The following is a 17,679-nucleotide window of genomic DNA, read 5'->3' as shown; positions in this document are numbered from 1 at the left end:
TGCACCAGCCTGTGTTTCTAACTTGTGTTAGACACTTGGGAATTCAAAGATGGTATAAGATAGGGCCCTTGTCCTCAAAGCTTTCATAGTCCAGTAGAGGAGATAGACGTGTAAATGAGTAAATACAGTAATTTTAACTAACATGTTCATTGAACAGTTACTACTGGGTCTTCTAGTAGGTGATGTGGGAAGATAAAAGAATGCAAATAATGACAATATTCCAGTCCTCAAGGAGCTTCTAATTTGAAAAACTTAAAATAGACAAAAAAAAAAAAAAAAAAAAAAAAAAAAGAAGCCTTCTCTGTTCCTGGAAACCCAATTTTCTTTTTATTATTTCAAATCGAGCTTCTAGTTAACTTTGATGGCAGGGGAGGTGAGGTCTGAGTGGATGGTTGCTGCAAAGATGATTTTCATAAATCATCTCTTCCTCTCCCCCAACTAATTAAGAGATTGATCTCACTCATAAATAACTCTTTTATGGCCTACTTACTAGAGGTTTCCCTTGCTTCTCTTTTAAAATGCAGATATTTCTGTTGGGTGAATGCAGAGAGAGGGAATTATTTTAGATCTAAGTTAATCCTCAGATACTTATTTCAGTTACTTTATTTTATTAAAAATCCCTGAGGCCTAGAAGGCTATCTGATGTGTTCAAGGTTATACAGATTAAAAGCAGAGCTGGGCTAGAACAGACAGACCCCTGGCTCCTTGCTCACTGTTTGTCCCTCTTCACTTGCCCCTCGTGCAAGTGGCTATTTGTCCACCTGTCTAGAGAAGAGCAGATTTTGTTGTTGTTGTTGCTGTTTTATGGTAAACATCATTTGACAACCCAATTCTTGGACTTTTGTCACTCTCATTACAAGATCTATATCAGATTTCATTATGCTAATGATTCTAGCGTTCTTTAGAAAACTTAAGAAATTTCACAGCAAAATGACCATTCCTTTCACATTGGTCACCTTGACAGACTATAAATCCCTTCCAGTGATTGAAGGGATTTTGCATAAAGCATTTTGGAAAAGCCATTCATCTTGAATCCTGAGATGAGCCTTTTAGATCCCTCCCAGGTTGACAACTCTTCACATGTATTTTAAACATTAATTTGCTTTTAGAATCTACTTTAAGGTTATTTGGAACTAAAACTTCTGAGTAGTCCAACATAATAGAGGTGGAAACTATTTGTTAAGTGAACAGTAAAGGTTGAGCAACTGTCTTTGCATGGTCCAGAAAGTGACTTTGAAAGCCACTCCAAGAAAGTCATTCCAAACATGTTTCGAACAGTTGCAGCATTGTTGGGATTAAAGAGAAGGCTCCCAAGGTATCCTCCTAGAGTCCAAGGTATAAATTCTATTCCTGATGTGTCCATTCATTCTGCATTCATTCAACAAACATTTACTGAATGCTTTATACTTGCCAAGGTCTATGTTAGCTACTTGAGATTGATGGAGTAAAATAGTCCACAGCCTTGAAGCACTCAGGCTAGGAGGGGGAAATGACAATTAATAATAAGTACAATTAAATTTTGTATAGACTGTGATAAAACCATTTACAGTGGGAAAAAGGGGTCAGTTCTGTAGATCCTGGGAGTGGAGAGATCTATTTAAAGCCTTTATAATAGAAGAGATGTGGCCAGGCACAGTGGCTTACTCCTATAATTCCAACACTTTTGGGAGGCTGAGGTGGGTGGATCACAAGGTCAAAAGTTTGAGACCAGCCTGACCAACATGGTGAAACCCCATCTCTACTAAAAATACAAAAATTAGCCAGACATGGTGGTGCATGCCTATAATCCCAGCTACTCTGGAAGCTGAGGCAGGAGAATCGCTTGAACCTGGGAGGTGGAGATTGCAGTGAGCTGAGATTGCGCCGTTGCACTTTAGCCTGGGCAACAGAGCAAGACTTGTCTTAAAAAAAAAAAAAAAGGAAAGAAAAAGGAAATGCTTAATGAGTTGGGTGCTTCTCAAGCAGCTGGGGCATTTCAGACAGAGAAAGCATAAGCAAAGTCACTAAGAGAGGAACCATGTGGAGAGTGACCAGTGTTCATCATGGTTGGAACGTGATGTGTGAGAACGGGTGAGAGGTAAGGCAGGAGAGTCAGGCAGGGTACCAGATTAATGCTACTACTAAGCAGGCTGTGAAGGGGAGGTATTTATGAGTGAGATTCAAGCAAGTGCCTTGCATTTCATGCCCAGGAATCAGTTTGTTATGCTGTTGTAGGTAGGCAGTAGGAACCGTTAAAGAATTTTCAGTCAGGAAGTAATGAGATCAAATGTGCTTTAGAGTAATAATTTGGACGATATGCAAACAATGAATTGGAGGAATGGGATGCAGAGCTGAAATACTATTAGGAGACTAGAGCTAATGGGGTCAGGATGTGGACACGAATGTAACAAATAAGGAATTACTGAGGTTTTGTTTTGTTCTTAATTGATCTGGTTATATACGTCATTCAAAATAGCAGCAGCCGGGCATGGTGGCTCATGCCTGTAATTGCAGCACTTTGGGAGGCTGAGGCGGGTGGATCACAAGGTCAGGAGATCGAGACCATCTTGGCTAACATGGTGAAACCCCGTCTCTACTAAAAATACAAAAATTAGCTGAGTGTGGTGGTGCTTGCCTGTACTCAGCTACTCGGGAGGCTGAGACAGGAGAATTGCTTGAACCCAGGATTCAAGCGATTGAATGAGCTGAGATCATGCCACTGCACTCCGGCTTGGCAGCAGAGTAAGACTCTGTCTCAAGAAAAAAAAACAAAAAAATAAAAAAAAAACCCAGCAGCCAAGAAATACCATTTTGCAGTTAGGATTAATTGCCAGATTTGTGATAGAATATAAATTCTGTTCAAATCAAAAAATGCTATGGAACAACTTTCTAAAATGTATTAAATTATGTACACAGTATGACACATGTTATTTATTCCACAATGATTTGAAATATTAGTAACTTTTTAAAATCATTAAGGAAAAATCTTCAGAGCAGTTGGATGTATTAAAATTATGAGATATAAGTCTGGATGCAGTGGTTCATGTCTGTAATCCTCACACTTTGGGAGGCCAAGGCGGGAGATTGCTTGAGGCCAGGAATTTGAGACCCATTTCTACAAAAAATAATTAGCTGAGCATAGTGGTGAGTGCCTGTAGTCCCAGCTACTCAGGAGGCTGAGGTGGGAGGATCGCTTGAGCCCAGGAGGCAGAGGTTACAGTGACCCGAGATTGCACCATTGCACTCCAGCGTGGGCAACAGAGTGAGACTCTGTCTCAAAACAAACAAATAACCAAACAAACAGAAGGATTACGAGATGTAGAAAATTAAACTCCTTTATCCATCCTCAAAGAAATATGAGAGTTGACAATTTGGTATTTCCAGTTTTGATGTTCTTTTATTTTCTGTGCTTAGATTAATTATATTTTAAAAACTCAAAAATACCATTCTAGGCCAGGTGCTGTGGCTCACGCCTGTAATCCCAGCACTTTGGAGGCCGAGACAGGATTGCCTGAGCCCAGGAGTTTGAGACCCTGTCTCTATCCAAAGGGGAAAAAAGAGGATTTAATCTTGTCATACAGCTTAGTGGAGATGGTTTTGTGACGTCTAATTGAGTTTCTTACTTCTTTCAGGGTGTTCCTGAAAAGAAAATACTTCCAATTACCGTCCCCAAGTCACCAGCCTTTGCATTGAAGAACAGAATTCGAATGCCCACCAAAGAAGATGAGGTGATTCCCTGGGAGTAGAGGCGTTCTCTGTCCTTCGATATAGTCAGTCAATCTAAGCCTTACCATTTATTAATCTTAATGGAGCTCAGAGACAACCATTCTTTTCTGGACTTGTCTTTAAGAATGGGTATGAACATTTGTTCATTTCTTTTGTTCCTCCAAGAACACAATAATTGGTAAGGGTATGAATTTTCTGTTCTTGGTGAAAACTAGTTAATTTATGGAAACAGGAACAGTTAAGCATTGGAGGCTTGTCTGCTGTAGCATTGAAAATCAGCTGCTCTTTGTAACATGGATCAAAAGTTGCTAAGTCCTGCACTTGATTTTGCCTTAGATTGTCACTATTCAGTGAGGGACTTTGAAAATTCATACTAAGTAATTACATCCACTTTGTCCTATCTCCATTAACCCAGGAATTGCAAAGTTGACTGTGGTGGTGGTTTATGGAACTGTAATATATAAACTGTCATTGATCAGGCCAGTTTCTTGTTACATCTCCCATTTTATCTATAAATATCCAGAGTTAGGGTAATTTTATAGCAGATCTCAAGCATAAGCCTTTTTATAGGTTCATTTGAAACTAAAATATGCAGTAATCTTGTGTTACCAGTTTGAACCCAAACAACTTGGTACTATTCTGGGTTTGGCAATCATTAAGTCCCAGTCACATGTTTTAAGGAAGTCTGGAGGCTGGCCAAAGAAGAGGCTAAGGTATATGCTTGGTTGGGACCTATCTTCTGATGTCATTTTATTCATAGTGTTAGATCTTATTTGGTTTTTACAACATTCCTGTGGAAAACTAGATCTTTTCAGAGTAATTGTGTTAATCATTTACCAGATGCTTTCTCTTGGTTTCACCCCTGTGAGGTGGTAGATGACTTACCTAAGTCATCAGCTCTCTTGATAGAAAAGGAAGCTAAGACACCTAAAAGGCTGAGTGACTTGTTTTAATTAATGCCACATATTAATATGATGTCTTCTGAGTCCACATTCTGGGGAAGTAGAAGAGAGTGAGGAACCTTATTTCTAAACTGCAGTTTTTTCCTTAGGAAGAGGATGAACCAGTAGTGATAAAAGCTCAACCTGTGCCATATTTTGGGGTGCCTTTTAAGCCCCCAATCCCAGAGGCAAGAACCGTGGAAATATGCCCTTTCTCCTTTGATTCTCGAGACAAAGAACGTCAGTTGCAGAAGGAGAAGAAAATAAAAGAACTGCAGAAAGGAGAGGTAGGTGTTTCCATTTCTGCAAGTAGTAGAATACTATTCTTTGATCCCTCAAAGATCGTCTTTTCTATAGTATTTTTAACTACAAAATCACTGACTTCTTTTGATCTTTACAAGAACAAGTAATTTAATCCTTCTGGCACAAGGAGGTTAAGTGACTTGCCTCTGATCACACTGCCAGTTACAGGCAATATTAGGAGAAAAGCCTTGATTTCCTTTTGAACCCATTATTCTTTTCTGCTAGAGAATGCTACTTTGAAAACTGATTGTCCTTTCTTATTTTTCAGATTCATCCAAATATTCTGGAGTAGCTACTGCTTTCCAGCTAGTCTTTATCTTTAGTCTCATGGGTTGTTTTTTCTGTTAGATACCCAAGTTCAAGGCACTTCCCTTGCCTCATTTTGACACCATTAACCTGCCAGAGAAGAAGGTAAAGAATGTGACCCAGATTGAACCTTTCTGCTTGGAGACTGACAAAAGAGGTGCTTTGAAGGCACAGATTTGGAAGCACCAGGTAGGGGATGGGGAGAGCACCCAAAATGTTAATTTCTTAGTTGGTTGGTTGGACAGGCAGACCCACTACACTGAAATCATCTGAGTTAATATACTAGATTGTTTCAGGGGCTCTCACTGTAAATCAGGGGCCAACACATTATTTCTGTAAAGGGGCCAGATAAGAAATATTTTAGGTTTAGTGAGTTACATATGGTCTCTGTCACATAGTGTGTGTGTGCGCGTGCATGTCTGTGTGTGTGTTTGCACACACACATGTTTTCAACTACTTTTTATTTTTGAGACAGAGTCTCACTCTCTCACCCAGGCTGGAATGCAGTGGTGTGATCTCAGCTCACTGCAACCTCCGTCTCCCAGGTTCAGGTGATTCTCCCATCTCAGCCTCCTGAGTAGCTGGGATTACAGGTGTACACTACCACGCCTGGCTAATTTTTGTATTTTTAGTAGAGATAGGGCTTTGCCATGTTGGCCAGGCTGGTCTCAAACTCCTGATCTCAAGTGATCCACTGGCCTCGGCCTCCTAAAGTGCTGGGATTACAAGCATGAGCCACTGTGCCCAGTCAATTCTTTAAAAATGTAAAAACCATTTTTAGGTCAGGGGCTGTACTAAAACAGGTTGCAAGCTGGATTTAGCCTGTGGGCCAGAGTTTGCTGACCCCTGCTCTAAGTGATCACCTGGGGAATGTCCCCTGCTCCAAGTGATTAATGGGGGGTTGTGGGAATGGACAGGCTTTTCTGGAGTCAGGAGTCTCTTTAAGATCTTATCTATTCCATCTGTTAGACTCATTCATTGTGTTTATTCCTTTCTGTTGATGCATTGGTAAGAAACAGTATGGGAAAATAGATTGTTAATATAGAATGCTATTTTCTCAGCATGATGTGCTATTTGCTCTTTATAAGTGACAGGTGATTTAAAACAATTAATTGATTATTTGCTGATTTAATTGGGATCTAATTCTACCAGGCTGGAAAAAAGTTTCCCTGAATTTCTAAATTTATTGGGATTTTTATGTCATCATTAATCTTGGACTGTTTCCAAAAGGAGCTCTAGGCTATTTTTTTTTTTTTTTTTTTTTTTTTAAGGAATTACCCCTCTTGAAGCCTGAGAGATGTAATGACTTACATGACTGAACGTTGGTCCCTTGTTGGTGTGGTTCTCTAGGAAACCTTAGGACTGTTGACTTGGAAATAGTGAATTTCCCCTTCTCAATGATTAAGGCACAGAATGTCTGTGTAGGGCATTTTCTGCAAATAACAACAAAAACAATTGTTTTGAGAAGTTTTTCAGACACATGTAAAAGTAGAATAGTATAATTAATTTTCATGAACCCATCACCTGGTTCTTTAATGATCAAAACCTGAAAAATCTTGTGAGCCACTGTGCCAAGTCTCTCTGCATTTTATTTGTTAAATAAACTGAATTGGTGGCTCACGCCTGGAGACGGGTGGATCACGAGGTCAAGAGATCGAGACCATCCTGGTCAACATGGTGAAACCCCGTCTCTACTAAAAATACAAAAATTAGCTGGGCATGGTGGCGCATGCCTGTGGTCCCAGCTACTTGGGAGGCTGAGGCAGGAGAATCACTTGAACCTGGGAGGCAGAGGTTGCAGTGAGCCAAGACCGTGCCATTGCACTCCAGTCTGGACAACTGAGCAAGACTCCTTCTCGGAAAAAAACTGAAAAACCAACTTTTTGTTTTTTTAATTTACAAATAATAATTGTACATATTCTTGGGGTACCTAGTGATATTTCAATACATATAGAGTATAGTGATCTGATCAGGGTAATTAACATATACATGATCTCAAACTTTTATCATTTCTTTGTGTTGGGAATCTTAAAAGTATCTTAAAAATACTTCCTAGTTCTTGGCTGGGCATGGTGGCTCACGCCTGTAATCCCAACACTTGGCAGGGCTGAGGTGGGTGGATCACGAGGTCAAGAGATCGAGACCATCCTGGCTAACATGGTGAAACTGTGTTTCAAAAAATAATAACACTTTCTAGTTCTCAGTTCAAATGTTGTCAGACTAATCTGTTCATTATAAAGTTTGCATGAGAGATATTTTACTAAGTTTTATATTAAACCTGCTATTTTTATTGATGAAACAGTTCAGACATTAGAACTTAAGTTATTGAGGTAGTAGTCATGTAAAGTTGTGGCATCGCTCATCTGACAGACTTTCTCTCTAATAGCTGGAAGAAGAACTGAAACAGCAGAAAGAAGCAGCTTGCTTCAAGGCTCGTCCTAACACCGTCATCTCTCAGGAGCCCTTTGTTCCCAAGAAAGAGAAGAAATCAGTTGCTGGTAGTATTATATGTACTCTGGTGGGACTGGGGGAGAATTGTCGGACTTCCCAGTGGGATGCTGGGACTCAGTGTGTCAGCACAATGCTGTGTCAACTAGAAGCATTTGACTTTAGCAGATGGTAGCTTTTCTTCCCCTAGACCCAGTCTTTTGCCTTTATTGAACCCAGCAGCTATGTTGAGTTCCAGGATGTGCCAGATTCATTTAAGATGAACCTTAGTAGAAGCAGCTGGTATTTCAACAATAATGATAGGCTTTCCCCACCCATGGAGAAACAAGTAAATGAGGAAGGGAGAGCCTGTATGGCTTTCTGGAATTCACTCTGAAGCAAACTTTAGATATAAAACATTTGATTCCTTAAATAGTGGGCAGTGTGCTAGAATACTGGGATTCCACTGGGTGTGCCAGTATCATGCCTCTAGTCCCAGCACTTTGGGAGGCTGAGGCGGGAGGATTGCTTGAGCCCAGAGATTTGAGACCAGCACGGGCAACATAGCAAGACCCCATCTCTTTTTCAAAAAAATCTTTCCAAAAAGGGATAAAAAGAATATTGGGATTTTTCTGCTATGTCTGCCTCAAAATCAATCACTGTATAGTTTTGTGCAAGCTACTTAACCTCTTTGCTTTTTTCCCATTTACTATAGATGATTTCCAGGGGCCCTTTGAACTCTTAAAATTCTAAAACTTTTTGGCCGGGTGCAGTGGCTCATGCCTGTAATTCCAGCACTTTGGGAAGCTGAGGCAGGTGGATCACCTGAGGTCAGGAGTTCGAGACCAGCCTGACCAACATGGTGAAACCACGTCTCTACTAAAAATACAAAAATTAACTGGGCATGGTGGCAGGCACCTGTAGTCCCAGCTACTTGGGAGGCTGAGACAGGAGAATTGCTTGAACCCAGAAGGTGGAGGTTGCAGTGAGCTGAGATTGCACTACTGCACTCCAGCCCGGGCAACAGAGTGAGACTCCATCTCAAAAAAAAAAATTAAAACTTTTGTATGTGGTTTGTTGTACCTTTCTCCCAATGGGGGCTTGCTTAGAGCACAGTCTTCCAGTTAGTGTGCATTTCTGTGCCACTTGCTTATTCCAAGGGGCATAGGTTTATGCAAGTCTTTCTTTTTTTTTTTTTTTTTGAGATGGAGTTTCACTCTTGTTACCCAGGCTGGAGTGGAATGGCGTGATCTCGGCTCACCGCAACCTCCGCCTCCTGGGTTCAGGCATTTCTCCTGCCTCAGCCTCCTGAGGAGCTGGGATTACAGGAACGTGCCACCACGCCCAGCTAATTTTTTGTATTTTTAGTAGAGATGGGGTTTCACCATGTTGACCAGGTGGTCTCCATCTCTTGACCTCATGATCCACCCGCCTCAGCCTCCCAAAGTGCTGGGATTACAGGCATGAGCCACCACGCCCGGCTATGCAAGTCTTTCTTGTGCATCAATATTCTTTCTGTTTCTGTACTTAGAGGGCCTTTCTGGTTCTCTAGTTCAGGAACCTTTCCAGCTGGCTACTGAGAAGAGAGCTAAAGAGCGTCAGGAGCTGGAGAAGAGAATGGCTGAGGTAGAAGCCCAGAAAGCCCAGCAATTGGAGGAGGCCAGGCAACTGGAGGAAGAGCAGGAAAAGGAGGAGCTGGCCAGGCTACGGAAAGAACTGGTAATTGGGAGTATGAGTACTAACTCAGACTTGCCTCTGTTTTATTTTACCTGTTTCTTACCTTGTTCGAGACAGGATGTCAGGTAGCCCCCAAGACTGTACCAACGACAAAAAGCGAAAGGGGGAATTGCACAGACTGAGGGTGGAGGTGAAGTTGAGTTGTGAATGAAGCTTAAGATGGATACATTGTGATCTAAGTAGGAGCTGTAATTTTGGTCCTTTGTAGAACCAACCTGTCAGTTACAAAACTTACAGTGTTCATGAGACGTAAGATAGTTGTTCAGAAAATAACATTTAGCTGTGTGAGGGTGAATTTTTAGACATAATTTCCTCCAGAAGTTTTCATAAGGAGGACAGCATGTGGTATCACCATGTACAGTGATGTTTTTCCTAGGACTCTTCTTTTATTTGTTTATTTTATTTATGTAACATTTTTATTTACTTCTGGGCTTAAGAAGCACCTCTCAGTTTTATAATTAGACAAGAATACATAGGGAAGGACGGAGTCTCCCTCTGTCTACCAGGCTGGAATGCAGTGGCATGATCTCAGCTCACTGCAATCTCCGCCTCCCAGGATCAAGCGATTCTCCTGCCTCAGCCTCCTGAGTAGCTGGGATTATAGGTGCGTGCCACCATGCCTGGCTGATTTTTGTATTTTTAGTAGAGACGGGGGTTTCACCATGTTGGTCAGGCTGGTCTTGAACTCCTGACCTGAGATGATCCACCTGCCTCAGCCTCCCAAAGTGCTGGGATTACAAGCCTGAGCCACGGCGCCTGGCCAAGAAGACAGTTTTAGATGGAACTTCATATGATGAATAAAAAGAGAAAGGGGTATAAGGAGATGTTGGTCAAAGGTTACTTAGTTACAGTTAGATGGGAGGAGTAAATTTCAAGAGATCTATTATATAACAAGGTGACTGTTATGACATATTGTATTCTTGAAAACTGTAAAGAAAGTGGATGTTAAGTTCTGATACTATAATAAAGACAACTATGTGAGGTAATGTGTTTGTTAATTAGCAAGATGTAACTATTCCATTATGTATGTCTACTTTAAAACATCAATGGAACACAATAAAAATATACAGTGTGGCCGGGCATGGTGGCTCATGCCTATAATCCAAGCACTTTGGAGGCCAAGGCAGGTGAATCACCTGAGGTCATGAGTTCAAGACCAGCCTGACCAACATGGTGCAACCCTGTCTTTAAAAAAATACACACACACACATACACAATTAAAAAGAAAGAAGGCTGGGAGTGGTCGCTCACACCTGTAATTCCAGCACTTTAGGAGGCCTAGGCTGGTGGATCACTTGAGATCAGGAGTTTGAGAGCAGCCTTAGCCAACATGGTGAAACCCCATCTCTACTAAATATACAAAAATTAGCTGGGCGTGGTGGCACACACCTGTAATCCCAGCTACTCCAGAGGCTGAGGCAGGTGAATTGCTTGAACCTGGGAGGCAGAGGTTGTGGTGAGCCGAGATCTCACCACTGCAGTCCAGCCTAGGAGAGGCAGAGCGAGACTCGGTCTCAAAAAATAAAAATAAAAAAAGAAAGAAGCATTTAAGTTGTTGAGGTTTTGTCTAAAAGTGCTAGACTACTGGGTGTGGCAGCTCACACCTATAATCCTCACACTTTGGTGGGAGGATTTTGTGAGGCCAGGAATTCAAGAAAAGCCTGGGCAGCATAGCAAGGTCCCATCTCTATTTTAAATAAATAAATAAAGTGCTAGGCTAGCAGTTGAAACAGCGATTGGCATAGGTGACCATGCCCATAGGAAGGTTCCATGGACGCACTATTCAAGAGACTAGCCTCTTGACAAAATCTAAACTACCATTTGCTGAGTGAATGAGAAAATAGTGTAATCCCCGCTCTGTATACACTCATACAATCAGCTTTTTTTCTGGCCTCAACTTTGATTTTTCTTTGGCACTTGGTACCTGCCTCTTGTGTTTGCTGCCATTATAGAACTGTTTGTTGTAGCAATTCTCAGTGTAGCTGATGGCAACATTCTAAAGCACAGTTCAGTCCATGCTGGTTACCTCTCTATTAATCTGGCTTGATTTAGGATTGATTTTAGACTACCCTGAAGGATGGATGGGACCATGCCCTTCTCTAGCCATCCTTCCTGGTATAGTTGTTTCGTTTTTTTCCCCCTAGGCTTCAGGCTTTTGGTGAATATTTATAGTAGTAAGCTTAAGACTGTACTCTGGCAAATTCTTAACTTGTAACTTCTCTCCTACACTTGAGTACAGCCCTGCTATACCCTAGTAAATCACACAGGTAATAGGTTTAGCATTCTTTTTTTTTTTTTGAGACAGAGTCTCATTCTGTTGCGTAGGCTGGAGTGCAGTGGTGCTATCTTGGCTCACTGCAACCTCTGCCTCCTGGATTCAAGCAATTCTCCTGCCTCAGCCTCCTGAGTAGCTGGAATTACAGGCATGCGCCACTATGCCTGGCTAATTTTTGTATTTTTAGTAGAGACAGGGTTTCACCATGTTGGCCAGGCTGGTCTCAAGCACCTCTCAGGTGATTCACCCGCCTAGGCTTCTCAGTGTGCTGGGATTATAGGGGTGAGCCACGGCGCCTGGCCAGGTTTGGCATTCTTTAGTGAAAGCTGAGGGACTTGAGGAGACTGACTAAGTGGCCTAATGGCAAGCTGAGGGACCCAATAGAGACCTGAATAGAAACCTGTTTGGGCTCCAAAGGACATGCACTTTTCCATTATACTGTGTTGCCCCCGCCCCCATTCCCCACACCTTAAATTAGTGACTGGGATCTATAAAACTCTACAGGTGTTTTACCTCAAGAAGAAAAAGTCACAGCAGCTATAAGGGTAGTTCTCTGACATCCCTCTCACGGGTAACTTTATTAACTTTATTTTCCCTGCTTTGCAGGTGCATAAGGCAAATCCAATACGCAAGTACCAGGGTCTGGAGATAAAGTCAAGTGACCAGCCTCTGACTGTGCCTGTATCTCCCAAATTCTCCACTCGATTCCACTGCTAAACTCAGCTGTGAGCTGCGGACACCACCTGGCAATGGGACCCCCTCTGGATGTCAAACCTGGGACCGTCTTGCTTTGTCATTGTGTGGAGAGAACCCATTTCTCCAGACTTTTACCTATCCATGCCTCAGAGAGCATACTTGACAACTGTGGACTCCAGTTTTGTTGAGAATTGTTTTCTTACATTATTGAGGCTAATGACGAGACATAACCCGTATGTCTCGATTAGACTCCATGTAGTTACTTCCTTTAAACCATCAGTTGGCCCCTTTATATGGGTCTTCACTCTGACTAGAATTTAGTCTGTGTCAGCACAGTGTATTTCTATTGCCATTGCCCCTTACCACTCTCCCCCTTCCCTTTTTTTTTTTAAATTTTAATCAGAAAATAAAGATAGTTAAATCCTGAGATAGAGAATAAGTCATGGTTTAAATGAGAAGCAATCAGCACATCAGAATCTGTCCTCTTCTCTGCACACAGTGAATTTATAGTTAAGGATCCCTTTGCTGTGAGGGTAGAAAACCTCACTGACTGTACCAGTGAGGAAGAAGACTGCATGGACTCTTGGGGAGCCTCATAGCAGCCACGCAGCTAGCTCTGGGTGGAGCTGCTATTAACACACGTTCTCAACTTGTTGGTGCTGATAACAACAGGGCACAGTGCAGTGTTCATTTTAAGACCTGGTGTGGAATAAATATGTTTTGTATTTCCCTCCCTGATTTTGTTATTAGATGTTTTTAAACCTGTTAAGCCCTTTTGGAGGTCACATCTTATTTGGGAAATGGATAGTTGGAGAGGTGGGTCCAGGAATTTTTTTTAAAAGCACAGGCTCTCTCCTTAAAGTACTTTGTAATTTTTTTCTGTCTTATGTCAGAATATCTTTCCATGTTCTGTTAACTCTCTCTCAGTAACCACTTAATCATATGTTGTGCCTTTGCACAGACTGTACCATCTTCACTAAAAGAGCTTAGTCTCATCTGTTAGATTCTTCCTTGTAAGACTCAGCTCAAGTTAATTTTTTTTAAATTTTTATTTTGATATGGAGTCTTGCTCTGTTGCCCAGGCTGGAGTGTAATGGTGCGATCTCCACTCACTGCAGCCTCCTGTCTTCTGGATTCAAATGCTTCTCCCACCTCAGCTTCCCGAGTTGCTGGGATTACAGGTGTGTGCCACCACACCGGCTAATCCTTGTATTTTTAGTAAAGACAGCGTTTCACCATGTTGGGCAGGCTGGTCTCTAACTCCTGACCGCAAGTGATTTACCTGCCTTGGCCTCCCAAAGTGCTGGGATTATAGATGTGAGCCATCGCACCTGGCCTAAGTTAAATCTTTTTTTTTTTTTTTTTTTTTTTGAGACGGAGTTTTGCTCTTGTTACCCAGGCTGGAGTGCAATGGCACGATCTCAGCTCACCACAACCTCCGCCTCCTGGGTTCAGGCAATTCTCCTGCCTTAGCCTCCCGAGTAGCTGGGATTACAGGCATGCACCACCATGCCCAGCTAATTTTTTGTATTTTTAGTAGAGACGGGGTTTCACCATGTTGACCAGGATGGTCCACTGCGCCCGGTCTAAGTTAAATCTTTTTTAGAAATCTTTGACCCTCTGACCTCCTCAGGTAAAGATGGTCACTTCCTTCTTTGTGACTCCCAAAGGTTTCTTATATACATCTTTAGTAGAGCAATTATACCTGAGTTACTTGAACTTGTTCACAAATTAATAGAGATACAGATGTGTAAGTCCCTTGAAGATAAGAATTGCCATACCATCTTTGTGTTTCTTGTGGCTGGCATAGAATTGGCCTAGATCCATGTTAAACAATGTATTTTCTTTTAGAATTCACATCATTTTTGAGTATCGACTCCATCAGTTATCACCTGTGCTAGGAAATACAAAAGCATCCAGGTTCTGCCCAGGCTAGTCCTAGGTTCCATATATGACCTGAAATTTATTTTATATTCCTTTTTTTATTCAGTAAGCATTTATGAATCTCTTATGTGCAAGCCGTTGCAGTCTCAGCATTAGTTGACAAAGCAAGATAGTGTTTCTCCCAGTATGGTTTGCAGGTCCTTTCCTGTAAACGGATGTGTGGAGGTAGAGAATGAGGGGGTATCCTGGAACCAATCCTCCATGGATACTGAGGGATGACTGCCTTGGCACTGTTCTCATATCTGGGAATACAGCAGTGAACAACAAAAAGAAGACCTTGCCTTTATGGAGCTCACATTTTAGTAGGGGAGATAGACAATAAGCAAATAATTTAAGCTCTTGTGTCAGGTGACAGATATGCTGACTGCTGTGTGAATAGATGGGTTGGGAGTGTGGGGGGCATTTGAGATTGTAATTGGGAAGGTGAGGAGGTTCTTGGTTGTGGTCCAGGTAAGAGTTGACAGTGACTTGGATTAGGGTGGTAGCAGTGGCAGAGAGGAGAAGTGGTTGGATTCTGAATGTGTTTTTTTGGTTTTTTTTTGAGACAAAGTCTCACTTGTTGCCCAGGCTGGAGTGCAATGGTGTGATCTTGGCTCACTGCAACCTCTGCCTCCTGGGTTCAAATGATTCTCCTGCCTTAACCTCCTGAGTAGCTATGATTACAGGCCCCTGCCACCATGCCCAGCTAATTTTTGTATTTTTAGTAGAGACATGGTTTCATCATGTTGGCCAGGCTGGTCTCGAACTCCTGACTTCAGGCCATCCACCCGCCTCAGCCTCCCAAAGTGCTAGGATTATAGGCGTGAGCCACCATGCCTGGCCCTGAGTATGTTTTGAAGTTGTAACTAGAAAGACTTCCTAACAGATTGGTTGTAGACAGTGAAAGAAAGGGAATTATAGAGGGCACCCAGGTGTCAGCCCCAAACAGAGACAGGGTCCGTCTCTTGTACTGTGAGAAGTCAGTTCTACCCCAGTTCTTTTATTTCTTGTGGGTTCACAGCAGCATTCATTTTTTTCTGGTTATCTCTTGTTTTGTTTTTTTCCGCTTCTGCTCATCTCTTGATCTCTGTGTCTGTTCTATGTAGATTTTCTCTCTACTGGTATCAGCAGTTCTCCTCTAGCACGATCTTTCATGTATTTCTGTCTGGTATCATTTTTTCATATATCTTGTCTAGTTTTGTTTGTTCTCGCTTCAGGTAGGGGAATAAATCCGGCCCTCAGATTGAGGGTTTGGGGAGTGTTACTGAGAATTATGGCCATGAGAGATTCTTCTGCCCCATTTGCTCCATTCTGGATAATCCCCGGTGCAAACTCATGTCAGTGGTAATAAGTGACAGTCTGTTAGAAGCCACAAAGAAGAGTTCCATTACTTTAGAGAAAGTAGCTTAACATTGAGACATCAGCATTCAGTGCCTCTTCCTTCCGAGAATTGCTCAGCTTCCCAGTGGCGATCTGCTTCTGCACCGCATGGTCTCTTGCCTAGTACTCAGCCCTCTTTTTCTGGACCACCTCATATCACTCATTTTTCTAGCACACTCTCCTATTTTCCCCAGAAACTCAAACTTTCTGCTTTCATTTTACAGAAAAATTATTTTTTAATCCCTTCAGGCTATGTGCTAATAGGAGCATCATCTTTCCGCACTCATAGGTCACTCAGGAATTTTCCTAAATAGAGAACATGTCCTGAGATAAGAATTTACTGAATTTTAAGAAATTTGACTGCCACTCTTCGCTTGCCTTTTTTTTTTCCCTTGGGAGATAGAGTCTTGCTCTGTCATCCAGGCTGTAGTACAGAGGCATAATCTTGGCTCTCTGCAATCTCTGCCTCCTAGGTTCAAGTGATTCTCCTGCCTCAGCATTCCGAGTAGCACATGTCACTGCACCCAGCTAATTTTTTTGTATTTTTAGTAGAGGTGGGGTTTTGCCATGTTGTCCGGGCTGGTCTCAAACTCCTGACCTCAAGAGACCTGCTCACCTCGGCCTCTCAAAGTGCTGGGATTCCTGGCCTTTGCTTGGCTATGTTGCAAAGCTCCTAGCACATGCACACATGCAGATGGTCAGAATTCCTGCAATTCTGGGAAGCATGCTTTATTTTCAGTGCATTTTTAACTTGGCGATGATTTCTTCTTGCTGATATTCTTGTACTAATTAACATACACATAAGATTACTGCTCACTCTTAACTTTGGTTGATTGTTTTGTCTTGTGTAATTGCTTGGTTACCATTTTGCTTGTTTTATTCCTTACCAGTTCTTTTCTGTAGAGTCTTGTCCCTGGGAAGTGGAGCCAGTGAGGTACACAGACCGCAGTTGCAGTTGCTCCAGTATTTAACAGATGAGACCTGGACACGAATAATGGTAACACAAGATGAGATGTGATTCAGTAGCGTGAGACAGAGTGCTGTGAGAGTTTAGGGATTGTTGTTGAAAGTGAGGTTGCAGTTTAAAGAAGGTTTTTTTCTTTTTCTTTTAAAGTAAAATTTGCCCAAGGAGTACTGCCTTTTGGATACAATTAAAATGCTACTAACTGTATGAAATAAAACATGAAAGTGTCCTTTCTTCCCCAACTCCCATGTTCCAGAGTAACCCATAGTTCACAATAGGATTCTTCCAGAATGTTGTCTATGAGCACACACATTTATAGAGCATTTTTGAAGAAATAAGACAGTAGCATTCTGCATTTTTTTTTTTTTAACTAAAGACAGGGTTTCACCATGTTGGTCAGGCTGGTCTTGAATTCCCGACCTCAGGTGATCCTCCCGCCTTGGCCTCCAAAGTGCTTGGATTACAGGCGTGAGCCACTACGCCCGGCCGCATTCTGCATTTTAAAAAATTTTAATTTGTTCTTTGAAAAGTTATACATTCACATGGTTCTGAACTGATAAGATACAAACATCAAGTCTTCATCCTATTCCTCCCAGCTGCTCAGCTCCCCTCCCCAGAGACAGTGCTGCAAGTTTCTTAAGTTCCCTTGCAGACACGGTTTCTTCCTATACATTCCACCTACCCTCCTCCTCTTATTTTTTTTTTTACACAAACAGCATCATACTTTACATTCTGTACCTTGGTTTCTTCATACGTGTTGTGCATTTAAAAGATGTAGTCTGGCCGGGGGCGGTGGCTCACGCCTGTAATCCCAGCACTTTGGGAGGCTGAGGCGGGTGGATCACGAGGTCAGGAGTTCAAGACCAGCCTGACCGACATGGTGAAACCCCGTCTCTACTAAAAAATACAATTAGCCAAGCATGGTAACACGCACCTGTAATCCCAGCTGCTCGGAGGCTGAGGCAGAGAACTGCTTACACCCAGGAGGTGGAGGTTGCAGTGAGCCGAGATTATACCACTGC

At 42.1% G+C, this 17,679-nt stretch overlaps 1 protein-coding gene across 11 annotated transcripts in view; it reads left to right on the top strand.

Moving 5' to 3' along the window:
- The window catches only part of TPX2 (TPX2 microtubule nucleation factor), a 67,772-nt gene extending 50,898 nt beyond the window's left edge, over nt 1-16,874 (top strand). For 6 of the 11 annotated variants that reach the window (XM_035298171.3, XM_054255146.2, XM_035298172.3 and 3 more), the window contains 6 exons: nt 3,612-3,707; nt 4,757-4,933; nt 5,298-5,444; nt 7,642-7,753; nt 9,214-9,401; nt 12,301-16,874. In XM_035298171.3, coding sequence (XP_035154062.3) covers nt 3,612-3,707; nt 4,757-4,933; nt 5,298-5,444; nt 7,642-7,753; nt 9,214-9,401; nt 12,301-12,411 — 831 coding nt within the window. In that variant the 3' untranslated portion in view covers nt 12,412-16,874. The remainder of the gene's footprint in view (nt 1-3,611; nt 3,708-4,756; nt 4,934-5,297; nt 5,445-7,641; nt 7,754-9,213; nt 9,402-12,300) is intronic. The other 5 variants (XM_035298175.3, XM_078371147.1, XM_078371145.1 and 2 more) reach the window with 1 other exon arrangement.
- Nucleotides 16,875-17,679: the final 805 nt, after the last annotated feature.

The sequence above is a fragment of the Callithrix jacchus genome, chromosome 5 (genome assembly GCF_049354715.1).
Source record: "Callithrix jacchus isolate 240 chromosome 5, calJac240_pri, whole genome shotgun sequence".
In the NCBI taxonomy this organism is placed as follows: Eukaryota; Metazoa; Chordata; class Mammalia; order Primates; family Cebidae; genus Callithrix; species Callithrix jacchus.
The sequence above is the reverse complement of the archived record's forward strand: the minus strand, read 5'-3'. Positions and strand labels throughout refer to the sequence as shown.